The following is a 13848-nucleotide window of genomic DNA, read 5'->3' as shown; positions in this document are numbered from 1 at the left end:
TCTTTAGCAGTTAGGGAAATGCAAACACTGAGATTTCATCTCACTTCAGTTAGAATGGCAGTCATTCACAATACAAAGAATAAGAAATGCTGGAGAGGATGTGGAGAAAAAGGATCACTTTCACATTATTGGTGGAATTATAAATTAGTAAAACCACTATAAAAATCAGTATGAAAGTTCCTCAAAACACCAGGCATGGAACCACCATATGACCCAGCTATAGCACTCCTCAGTATTCATCCTAAAGTTAGTCAGTATACAATAGTGATACATATGTACCCATGTTATATAGCAGCACAATTCATAATAGTCAAACTATGGAATCAGCCTAGGTATCCATCAATACATGAATAAATAAAGCAACTGTAGTTTATATACACAATGGAGTTTTATTCAGACATAAAGAAGAATGAAATTATGTCATTTGCAGGAGAATTGATGGAACTTGAAGACATTATGTTCAGCAAAATAAGTCAAACTCAGAAAGTGAAAAGTCATGTTTTCTCTCATATGTGAAAGTTAATGAGGAAAAAGAAAGATGATGGTGGGTATCTTATGAAAACCAAAGGAAGATCAAGGAAGATTTAGGAAAGGGGAAATACTGGGGGATGATGCTGGCCAAATTATACTGTTATATTATGTGCTCATATAAATATGTAACAATAAAGACCACCATTATGTATGATTGTAATGCACCAATAAAAATATGTAAAAGTTTAACAATTATTTTGCAACAATACATATACATGAATTTTAAAAATTAATGGATAATTTTCATCAAAAATTATCTAAATAGAATATAGAGAATGTGTTCCCACCCACACTCTCAACTTTTTTCATTTATATAAATAAGGCTTCAATAAGGACTTTTCATAATAAGCTCATATTCAATAAAGCAGAACAGTCAGTCACTAATCATTTTCCACTACTGTTAAATGATTATATCCAAGAAAATCTTCAGTTCAGTCAAAAATTTCATAAATTGATAAAGTGAACTTTTAGCACCAACATTCTAATTTACAGAAATAAGTATCGTGTAAAATAAGATTTCCACAAGACAAATGTTGATTATGTTGACTTCTGTGGAAAATATTCATTTGTATTTAGAGGATCTTAAATCAATGCAATGGATTTCTTCTGGTCAATCGTAAAGAAAAAAATCTTGCTCAAAAACTGCCAGTCTTGATTGTTAATTTATAAATTCAGAAATGCCACAACCAAAATGTATTAACTTCTCTCCCTCCACCATTCCCCTCTTCCTTTTCATGGTGCTGAGGGTCAAATCCAGAGCCGTGCATTTGCTAAGCAGGTGATCTACCACTGAGTTACCTCCCCAGCACACAAACTACTCTCAATCAATCTCTAAAAAGAATAATAAATAAATAAATATCTTAAATGATATGACTAACCTACCAGAACTTCTATTTTCCAAAGCCCATACTAAAAGACATCCCCCAATATATTTAGAAGATTTCCAATGATCTTCTTATTTTTAACTATCATATTAAATTATATTCTAAAAATTCAAAGAAGGTAGAGATTATGATTTTCACAAATAACTTCACTTTCCAGTATATTTGCTTTAATTTTTTAAATCTTTGATTCTCTGCATAACTTTGTAGATAATATTGCAGGTATAAAAATCATGAGTTCAACTATCTTTTTACAATCAAGAATGCTGATTCCAGATAGACCAGGGAAGTAGTGTGGTTTCTTACATAAAAGAAGGCCAAAATTTTTCAAATTAATGACTATTAATAGAAGCATTCCTTTTGAACATCTTCAAATAGGAAATATGATGAATACATATGGAACTAATTAGTGGTTATTCAATTCTAAAGAGAATTTAAGGTCCCCTAACTCAATCTTCTATTCATTTTTCTATACAATGCAGGAATCCTTTCTGAAATATTTGAAACTGGAAATCATAAACTGATAGCCTGAGGACCATTTGCAGCTCATAGATACAGTCTATTTGGATGATATAGGATTTTTTTTAAAACTCTCTTATATACACACAGCTCCAGATCTCTGCCTTCTCTTGAAAATGCAACTGCAGCTGCATGTCTGATGCCCTTTGAAGGAGGCATGTCCCATGCTCCCTCCACTTCTCTACCACTTCCAACTGGCCCACTTCAATCCCTCATCAGCCCATTCTTCTTTAAGAATCTGGGCATTTAAGTTGTAACCACTGTTCCAGAGAGAGGGTTATCCACCCTGTGGCTGAACATCTCCACTAGGAGGGAAGAAGCTCACAGCTTTCTAAGTTGACCAATTTTACTGCAGGCAACACCAAGAGAAATTTGTCTAGAATAATTTTCGGACACTGGAACTAATCCTCAAGCAAAGTTAATCTACTCTCTTTCACAGGACAGCTGTCCAGATATCTGAAGACAACTAACCTTGCTAGGTTTTCCATTTTAATTTAACAACTACAAAGACCCCAAATACGTCTCTTACTAAAATTTTTTCAATATTGTACTTAGACAAAACATCTTAACCTCTGTGTCTCAGTTTCCTTATAAGTAAAATAAAAATAATAAAGGCATGCATATCTTAAGATGAAATTTAATAATTCATGCAAATCACATAGAACAGTATCAGGAGTTAGTGCTCAATAAAGTTTGATTGATGCCTTTATTATATTATTATTATTATTATTATTATTACCAACTATGTTTTCATCAACATAACCAACATTATTCACAAATTAATCATATTAATATCTATTGCCACACAGTTTTGTGAATTAATATAGAACTAATATAAGAAATTGGTACAGCATAGGGAATCAATAAATGGTCATTACCATTACAAGTATTATTTTGTGGGAATTAAATGTTAGTACACTAAGGCATTAATATTGACACAAATGTTTGTTACAAGAGAATATGATAAAGTGATTGATAAAAATATCGATGTACTAACTCCCATAGAAACTCTCCCCTCAAGTTTGAAAATAACTTATTCATATAATTACATTCCTTTGGTATGGTTGTTCAACTACCTACAGATACAGTTAGCTATTAACTTAGAAAAAAATATTTAGAAAATAATTTTAGCCATTTGATCATTATATTTTTAGGATTAAGAGAACTCTATTTCCTAATGCCACAGTCTGTCTTCACTATGAATTTATCAATCTTCAGTACAGAGTTGAGGCATCTTTTGATATGTGGTGGTTGAAAATGAAAACTAATTGTTTTTACACAGTTGTTTAAAATGTCGTGAAGTACATGAATGCCAATAATTTTTCATGACTGACAGTTTTTATTATATAAATACACTTATAGAAAGTTTGATAATTTTTACAAATTAGGATAATATATCCTTTGAGTTTTTCTATTCTGAGTACAATCAATGCTCTTCATAAAATTTGCTTAAATATTGAATTTTTAAAATATTAACAGCCCATTGCATTTCTAAGACAGTAGATTCCTCACATAATTACATTTCACCTAAACATGTATCTAAATTATCATATTTTCTATTAATTCCACAAATAGGAGTACCATCTATTAAGATAAAAAATTAATTCCTAGATATTAAAAATGAAGAACTTGAAAATTTCTCTTATCATATTACCTAATAAATAAAAATATGATTAAATCTATGATGAAAAAAAAAGGAAAGACAACAACTCTGTTCATTCAGTATTGATATAGGAAAGTAAGACATTATATATGCAGTTCAAATGAAATTCATTAGATGTCCTAATTAATCTACCACTATTTTTAGCAAGATTCATTCTTAATTATCTCTGCAACACTATAAGATACAACTGGTTGTAAATGAAGAAAACTTATCTTCCAACTAGGAGGTTATTCCCAGCCTCTAGAAGGCAAGACCAGAACATGATAAGGAACCAAGTATTACAGTCTCTGCTTCTTGTCTCCATTCACATCCTCATCATAATGGCATGATTATGAGATACTTTATTATTATTAATGATAGCACTTAATGCTTATTATTTCCAAACAAGAAAAAGTAAGTAGGTGAAGAGAAAAAAAGGTTTACCCAAGGTTACACTGCTAGTATTTGACGGAGAGAATTCCAAAAAACAACTTCCAATTCCAAGTCTAGGACTCTTTCTTCTAACTGTGCTGTTATAATCTAAGTTAGGCAGTCAAAATTTACAGAGTTACCAAACAATTACAAATAAATAGTGGAGTTTACTGGAAGCAAAGAGCTTATCATCTGATTCCATTCCTATGACAACTCTAACAAACATAAATGACAAAAAAAAAATTACTACAAACCTTTTTTTAAACATTTTTAATTTTTGTGTAAATTACTTGAAAAATAACTATATTATTCTAATAAAAATAAAACTTTTAGAATTAAATCAGTTCCAAGTAACTCAATCACTCAGCTTATATCAGCACATTTTGATCCTATAGGTGAGCTGATTCTGAACAGGACCAAAGAAGGTGTAGTCAGATAGAAGATATTTATTTTTGAGTTCTTTGAGTTCAGCATGCTATAGCACAACATGCCTTCCAGCTCAATTCACAATAGAAAGTTATGGAACTACCCATCAATAGATGAATGAATAAAATACAAAATATATATTTTTTGTCGTTTGCTGGAATGAAATGGATAGAACTGGAAAACATCATGCTAAGTGAAATAAGTCAGTAAGTCAATGGTCAAATGTTTTCTATCACATGTAGAAGCTGAGAGAAAAAGAAATTTAAAAGGGGATCTCATGAAAATAGAGTGGAGATGAGTAGAGTAGGGGTAGGTTATTAATGGAGAAAGAGGAAGAGAGGGAAAGGGGAAGAACTGGAGAATAAAACTGACTAAATTATGCATATGATTGTATAAATATACCACAATGAATCCCACTTTTATGTACAATTATAATGCACTAAGGAAAAATATGTAAATAAATAGAAAGAACACCAGAAGTGTAGAAGAAAGAAGGAGGAAGAGGAATAAAAGGAGAAAGTGCTGGGGCATGAATTAGAGAAAATTATGTTATGTGCATATATGAATAAGTGACAATGAACCCAACTACTGGAAAACCCAAATGTCGGAAAAATTTATACTTTATGAGACAAAATTCCTAGAATTGGAATAGATCATTCATAGCATGTGCACAACTTTAAACTTTGTAAAGTTAAAACATCAACCAGAAAGTGTCAGTTTCCTCACACTGTCAACACCACTTTTTAGTGCTTTTAAAATCTCTGCCAACTTGTTAGACAAAAACTGGTAATTCATCTTTTAAATCATCATTTCTATGTTAACTTTTAACATTTTAAGTGAATACATAATGAATTGAAAAGTTTCCTAACATGCTTGGCTTTAGATTTGATGCTGGTTATTTGAACCATGAAGCAGTACTCAAGATTCAAGCATTCACCCTGGGGACACTTAGCTTACTATCAAGCACAATATCTTCCAGAATACCTTGCAAATCAAATTATACAGGACAAAGATACTTCCAGGCCAGCATCAGACACAGGCAGAAAGGATTAATGCCTGATTGCCAAATGAACCTGATTTAACAGATCCTGAGAAAGACCACTTTATACCACCCTCCCCCCTGCCAAATCCCCCTCTTCCATTTTACTAGGATTCTCAGAATTCAAGTATTAGAGATTTCTTCCCTTGTGCTCAAACAATTGGGACCCCACCAATTCTTTCAAAATTCAAGGGCTTTACTTCAGTATGAGCTCCACATAATTATGGTGAATTCATAGAATGGAATGCCATGGAGCCATTAAAAAGAACTATGGAATTCTGCGTTTACTGACCGAAATACATCCATGATATCCTTATTATAGCAAAAAACAACATGTATGATATAAATGTGTGGAACAATATTTACTAAAATATTAATAGTTGCTATTTATCAAAGGGTACATGATAGATTTTCATGTATGTCCATATGTGTATATGTGCATATACACGTAAGTATGTATGTGTGTGTTTGTTACTGAGGACTGAATCCAGGGACACTCTATCACCAAGATATCCCCAGTCCTTTTTGTTTTGAGACAAGGTCTCACTAAGTTGCCAAGGCTGTCCTTGAAATTGCAATCCTCCAGCCTCAGCCTCCGTCACTGGGACTAGAGGTGTGCTCCATTGTGCCCAGAATGGCAGATTATTTTTACCCTTTCCATATATTGATATATTTCTCTATTGTTTATTATTTACAATGGATATATACAATTTCTATTACTAATACGAAATATAATAAGAATACTGCATTTTGATAAAAAGAAACTGATAATATTCCAGAAAACCACCAAGCTATTAGAAGCTTAATAAAATCCAGTTTAGTAAGTTTCTAAAGTCAAAGTTAAAATTCCCCAAGAAATGAGATCTAGATCCTGTATACTTTCAAGTGGCTAAGGAAAAGAGCAAAAGGTAAACCAGGCCAAGAGTTCTCTGGTCAAGTATTAAGCCTCTTAGGAATAAGTGTGTATAATAATGAGGGAATTTCACTAAAGCAAAATCAGTAGGCAACAGAATATACTTGTGGTCTTTAGATAGAAGAGAAACCTGAAGTGTGAAGGCTCACTACAATCAAATAGACTCAGTGGATCTTAACTTAACCTTAAATCCTGTTTTTAATATCATACAAGAAAATACCCCCTTATAAATAGTGCTCACTCCTCCCCCTAAAACAGACCTAGAACCCAATGACAATTAACTTTTTAAAAAAACATATACATACATAAAACAGATTCAAATTTTTAAATTTATACTTCACAAGACTGAAAAGGAGAACATGATGCACTGAACTACTCACCTCCACAGGAGGACATGTCTGTACACCAGCATATGTTCCTGGATGTGACACCATAGTCCCACTTTTTATTTGAAAATGCGTTTTGCACATGTAACCATCAGAACAGTCCTGTGCTCCATCACCATAGAATACAAAAGAAAAATTCAATTAATTTAAGAATTCATCACTCAAAAAGCTACAATTTCTCATAAGTTCAAAGCCAAGTAAAGAAAACTATGTATATTGAATAAGACGAGATGAAACGAGTAAAAAAATCAGTCCAATATACCCTGCAGAAAGTAGATACTCAATAAATAAAAGTTCTATTCCCTTACCTTCTTCATGTATTAATGTACTCCCTTTTCCTAACTTAAACTGCTCCTCATTCCATCTCTCCCCATCACACACACACACACACACACACACACACACACACACACACACGTAGCACTGAGGTCAGACAGCAAAACTTTAGCTTAGGAAATGTTAAAAAGCATTTAAACTTACAGAAATATCTTGTCACATTGTTAATATTATGTCCACAGCTTTTATAAAGAGAAATTTTCAGAGGATTTGCAAAAGATCTGAAAGCTGGAAGAGACCTTGTATATCCATCTCTTCTTCAAGGCAAGATCTCTATTGACTGTCCCAGGGAGGAAGGTAATTATGCAGCATCTGCCTGAGTGCTTCAGGGAACCTGCACTTCTTACTCCCTGACATATAACAGTTGCCTCCATTTCAGTACACCGTACAGGGAGAAAGTTTTATCTCATACTGTATTGACTGTTTCCCTCTAAGTTACTAGTTCTAGTTTTGCCCTCTGGAATCTAAACCCTTTTCGACAGAACTTTTCTTCAAAGACTTAAACAATTGCCATCATTTTCATATATGCTTTGCAAGATGATTTCTAAGCCCCTCACAAGTTATATTTCTCTGCTGCTTTTCTTACACTTGTTATTGTATAGACTAATGGTTGATGTTTGTCTAAATGTAGCCTGTTTCATTGTTTAAGGCAAAACTTGCTTGAATTCAATGAAGTCATGTATAAAAATATAATACTTCTCCATGCACAAACATACTCACATGCCAAGAAATATTAATTCTGCACAAAATTGTCATACCAACATTAATGTTTTAACAGGATTAAAATAATAAGTTAAATAAGAAGTGGCTACTTAATCTTTTTACAACAAGGAGGAAATTTGGATACAGAGACACAAACACACAGAATTCTGAGAAAGTCAAAGGAAAACGGAGATTGGAGTGGTGTACCTACAATCCAAGGAATGCTGAGGATTTCTGGCAACACCAGAAGCTAGGAAGAGGCAAGGGAGGGTTCTTCCCTAGAGTCTTCAGAGGCAGCATGATCCTTCCAGACCTCTAGCCTCCAGACTTATCAGAGATCCTTGCAGACCTCTAGCCTCCAGACTTATCAGAGAATATATTTCTGTTATTTTAATTCAGTCTGTATGTGGTATTTTTTATGGCATCCCTAGTAAAATAATATGGTCACCATATTTTTAAAGAGATTTGATGACACCTTAATAAACCCTCCTAGCAGATTGGCCTGACAACCTGCTAGCACTCACTTAGGGACCCTGCTGCTTGCTATCAGCACAAGTTCTAATTGACTGAATCCAACTCAAATTAGTTGATGCCTCTGTCACAAGTTGTTAAATATCTTAACTATCACTCCTGTCTATGAGATATACTATCAGATATCCAATACTATCATTTTTAATTTTCTTATTAAGGTTATGCATTTCATAGGTTCAAATTACTACTTAATGCTGCAATTTCTATAGTATCCACCCTCAAAGCAAACCCTCTGATGGCCTTCTACCATTAAAACTTTTATATTTAGACAATGCAAATTTAATATTTAATATTTAATGGAGTAAGTGGATAAAGATATATGTAGTGACTGTTTTTGTGAGATAAATTCCATCTAAGGCTAATACATAGTGACTATCTTTTTAATTTTTTTAGTTGTAAATTAACACAATAACTTTATATTTTATTATTTTTTAAATTGTAGTTGGGCACAATACCTTTATTTTATTTATTTATTTATTTTTATGTGGTGCTGAATATCAAACCCAGTGCCTCACATGCCAGGCAAGTGCTCTACCACTGAGCAACAACCCCAGGCCTATAGTGACTTTTATCATTGCTACTACTGTTTTACATCAAACATCTATTCCCCCTTCTTTTGGAAACCATTTTCCTCTAAGGACTCATTCTCTTCTCCATTGTTAGTGTAGACATGACCCCCAGCTCCAGGATGAATATAGGACTCTGATCTGGCCAATCAAGGCCTTAGCCTTTTTGACCACAGAGATGCAAGAAAGCAACTGATTTGAGCCAATATGGTATAATCCAGATTTGATTTGGGAATGTGGGGAGGGGGAGGTCTATTTTCTTATCCAATGGATTTTAACAAGAATTTTTTTTTGGTACCAGCGCTTGAACCCCAGGAGCACTTAACCACTGAGCCACATCCCTAGCCCGTGTGTGTGTGTGTGTGTGTGTGTGTGTGTGTGTGTGTGTGTTTACATCCCTAGCCTGTGTGTGTGTGTGTGTGTGTGTGTGTGTGTGTGTATAAACACACACACACACACACGGGCTAGGGATGTAAAAAAAAAAAAATATATATATATATATATATATTATACATAAAATATATATAGAGAGACAGGGTCTTGCTAAGTTGCTTAGGGCCTCACTAATTTGCTAAGGCTAACTTTGAACTTGCAATCCTCCTGCCTCAGCCTCCTGAGCCACTGGAATTACAGGTGTACACCACTGTGCCCAGCAATAAAAAATGTTAAAACCTTAACAGCCATCATGTAATTAAATGGAAACTGAAAAAAAAGTCAGTGTGGATGAATTCAAGGCCATGAGATGTGGAGAGACCAGATTCTAATTACACTATTTATACCACCATACCGAAAGCTAGTTCTACCTTCAAATTTTCCCATTATAAGTCCCTTCCTTGCTTCACCCAATGAGTTCAGTTTTCTGTCCTCGGAAAACAAAATAATCTTGCTTTTAAATGACATATTGTGTTACAGTAGTTTAAAGATAGAAAAATTCTCCTCTATTGTATTGTCACCTTCATTATGATAGATAATCAATAATTGGTTATATGAAAGGTTTATCAACTACAATAAAACTAACAGTATGTGTTTGTGGCAATCTGCAATTTCCAAATGATCTAGGAATAGAGGAAGAAACAAAAACTCTTAGGTATTCAGAGAACAGTTAGAGCTAAACCATGTGTACTAAATATAATTATGAAATGAGAATAACTATTCTATTTTGTGTTATCTGCACACTGGTCATACAACCTCTTCTTAAGTGAATATGCAATTTAGTAAAACTAATTACAATGCAAAACACTTTTCCTTTGATCCAATTCCAAGGGGAGACAAAAAATTTATCCGTACCTGTTATAAAATCTAAAAACATTATCTTGTCTCTTTTCCAATGAGGTAAGATAAAGAGATATGTGATTTTCAATATTACTTATACTAATTTCCATTTTAGGTGATTTTTAAATCTATTGATTATTATCTATAGGGAAGCACACAAGATTTTTGACTCAGTCTGTATTTATTTGGTAATGAAGATTTTTTCAGCACCAATCTCTTAACAGGAATAGCCTTGAAAAATCAAACATAGAAAAAGGAGAGTGATAGAATACCTAACATGCTAAAGGCCCTGAGTTCAAGCTCAGCACTGAAAAACAAAGAAGGAAAACATTATTAGAAAAAGGAGAGTTTTAGCATTTTTATTTCCCTTCAAATACTAATTTCCATATAAGAAGGTCTTTTTCCCATATTATTTTCATTTAAGGTAGAATAGTGGGTTTTGTTCCTCACTGCCATAGGATGTTTTTGTAGAGACAACAACCAAATGTAAAAGCATGAGAACCATCACCCTAAGTCTGCTCTTTGGTCCATCTAACCCAGTAAACAATGTTTAACTAAAATCTCCCCATCATACTAAAGTTTCCCCTGTCAGAATCAACAATCCTCTCTAGTTTATGTATTTACCATGGTTTACAATTTAACATTTAGCTCTTCTTTAATTTTTTAACATTTGTTAGTTTTATTTCCCCCACTAGATCATAAAGTCAGGGCATAGGTCCCAGGACCTAAGGGAATCCAGGATCTTAACTGCAGAATTCAGACTGCCATAACACATAAAAACCTAATCCAGATAGAGCCTAAAAACATCCTGGATCAGCATGGGAGGATGTAAGAACAAAGGGAACTCACAGTTTACCCAGTTCAACCCTCTCCTTTTACAGATAAGAGGGTGAAGGATTGAAGCACTTCTAAGAAACTTGTTTTTCAGCTAATTAGGGGCAGAGCTGGAAGTGGAAAGCAGGTCACTTGACCCAAGCATTCTTTCTAGTACACTAAGCAAATTCTGCCAGAGAGCAGGAACTTGGCAGGAACATGCTTATTGACTCTGGACTGGGGTAGGTCAGTGCTTTTTGCTTCGACTAACAAGCTCAAGCCACTCAAGTGTGGTCTAGTGACCAGCAACCTCAACATCACCTGAGAGCTTATTAAACATGCAGAACCTCCAGCCCCACCCCAGACCTCCTGAACCTGTATTTAACAGGATCCCCCAGGTGGTTCCTGTGCACATTTGGAAGCACTGAGGCAGTTTATACTGAAATTCCTGATTGAAAGAGATTGCACATTGATTGCATTAGTGGTGGTTCTCAACCCTAGCTACTACACATTAGAATAGAACCTGGGGAGTTTTCAAAACGCTGTTGCTGGGGTCTCACCTCAAACCAATTAAGTGAAAATCTCCCCAGCAGATTCTATTGCAGTAGCTGAGAACCACTGTGTGAAATTCACTGGAGCTTGCCTTTTCCATTCAGAGAAGAACAGAGTCATGAAGTAATCTCCAGTTGCCTCAGGAGAAAAGGCAACAACTCAAGATCTTCATGAACACCATAGCTCAGTTGGAGCTCTCCAAATGCTAAAAATCACCTCTGCTCATACTCACTGTGGAGCTTAGACTGTGCCAAAAGTGCCTTATAAGTGGTCTTTCCCCTAACACACATTTTTTATTGTTGCAGTATACTTGTAAATACTCCTGGGATTTGTTGTTACATATTCACAAATGCACCCAATACACAATATACCAGCACAATTTGGCCAGTATCACTCCCCAGCACTTCCCCTGTCCCTTCCCATTAAGTGGTTTTTACTACTACCTCAAACTCCATTTTCTGGCAACTTATCCAGCCTTGACCTACTCCTATGCAACTACCCTTAATCTTATAACTTAAAATTGTTCCATGTCCAACTACACTTCAGCTATCAGTATTCCTTACTGCCGACCTGCCAAAAAGCAGTTTGCTTTACTCTGTCACTTGTAGAAGAGAAATTAATAGGAAATGTCCAGGTGCTATAACCATTAATAAAAAACAGAATATTTCCTCATAGCCAAAATTCTTCCACTTATCTAAATAGAATGCCCTTCATCTTTTTCCAAAATAAGGAGTAAAGATTTAAATGAGAAATATCACAAATGAACTAGATGAAAATCCTGGAGGATATATATATGTATATACATACACATACACATACATACACACACATACACATACATACACACACATACACATGCATATATACATACACACATATACATATACATATATAATAAACCTTTATAAATATGAAAAAAACCCTGACGAAAAAAGATCAATAAATTCTACAGTGAAAATAAAAATTCTTAACACCCATAAAACCAAAAGACAAATATCAAAATGTGAAAACAAAAATTTTTACTTTATATCATAGAAAGGAACTAATTTTCTCAAGATATAGATAACTTTAAGATCCTCAAAATATAAATAGTTTCAAAAACTCAAAAAGAAAACGACTAACAATCCAATAGGAAAATGAGCAAAGGATGTACATATAGTTTACTAAAAAGTAAAAACATATGAATAAAATATGTTCAATGGTACCTACAAGAAAATGCAAATTCAAAACTATTGGTAACATTTTTGCTTATCTGATTGGCAAAGATCAAAAAGTATAAAATTCACTGTGTAGAGAAATATGTGAATAAAAGAGGTGCCCCCACACATTGCCAGGGGGCAGGGGAGTTTAAACTAGGATAATATCCATAAAGAACATGTTGGCAATAACTATTAAAATTTAAAATGTACATACCTTGGACTCAGAATTGTTACTTCCAGGAATTTATCTTACAGAGCCATTTACACACATAGAATATAAAATCCATGCAATAATATGTATGATAGTATTATTTTAATAGCATAAGAGTGGAAACAACCTAAATGTTCAACAACAATAATTGTTTACATAAATTATATCTAAATAATATACTGTTATGCAGCCACAAAAAAATGAGTTTCATATACAAATATGTATCATCAAATCCTACCATTATATACAACTATGATGCACTAATAAAAAATGTGAAAAAAAGAAAAAAATGAATAAGTTCTGTAAGTATTATATTGAACATGCTACCACTTATTTAAATATAAGTATATATGTTGTGTATGTCCTGCATGTATCTGAAAAGATACCCAAGACCCTTCTGTCAATGATAACTTCTGAGGATTTGGGTGGGAAAATTAAAAAGATTTCTTAATTTTTTTAAAGTGCAAACAATTTTGTGCTCATAAATAAATAACACTTCTTTTTAAACAAATAATGTATTGTCCTTTGCACATATGTCTCCAGGGTATTACACTGCTGCAGTAGGTCCCAATCTTAAATTTTTAGGGACAAATATCCTGTAGGCCTCATAGAACCCCAGAAAGACAAGCAAGTTTTATAGTGTAGTGCTGACTGCATTTTGGATGGAGATCTAAAGATTTCCTAACAGAACATGTTTGGGTCTGCTTTCTTCCAAGCTGTCATAGGGCTTGCCACCCAGTGAGAGTTATGTTATGCCTGCTAGAATCCAGCTACCCAAATAATTATGGGGCTGCTCTTGCTGAATTTTAATAGGCTTTCAAAGATCTTCTATACAAAAATGCTGTTATCTTAAAAAAAAAAAAGTGGTTATCTAAAACTTTCAGCTTTACTTCTGAA

General features: G+C 33.7%; 1 protein-coding gene across 14 annotated transcripts in view; it reads right to left on the bottom strand.

Moving 5' to 3' along the window:
• The window catches only part of Atg10 (autophagy related 10), a 263608-nt gene that overhangs the window by 180749 nt on the left and 69011 nt on the right, over positions 1 to 13848 (bottom strand). For 12 of the 14 annotated variants that reach the window (XM_078044575.1, XM_078044561.1, XM_078044545.1 and 9 more), the window contains one exon: positions 6764 to 6871. The exons of the other annotated variants lie outside the window; for them this stretch is intronic. In XM_078044575.1, the coding sequence (XP_077900701.1) occupies positions 6764 to 6871 (108 nt within the window). The remainder of the gene's footprint in view (positions 1 to 6763; positions 6872 to 13848) is intronic. 14 annotated transcript variants of the gene reach the window in all.

Source organism: Ictidomys tridecemlineatus, chromosome 1 (assembly GCF_052094955.1).
Source record: "Ictidomys tridecemlineatus isolate mIctTri1 chromosome 1, mIctTri1.hap1, whole genome shotgun sequence".
NCBI classification, from domain to species: Eukaryota; Metazoa; Chordata; class Mammalia; order Rodentia; family Sciuridae; genus Ictidomys; species Ictidomys tridecemlineatus.
The sequence above is the reverse complement of the archived record's forward strand: the minus strand, read 5'-3'. Positions and strand labels throughout refer to the sequence as shown.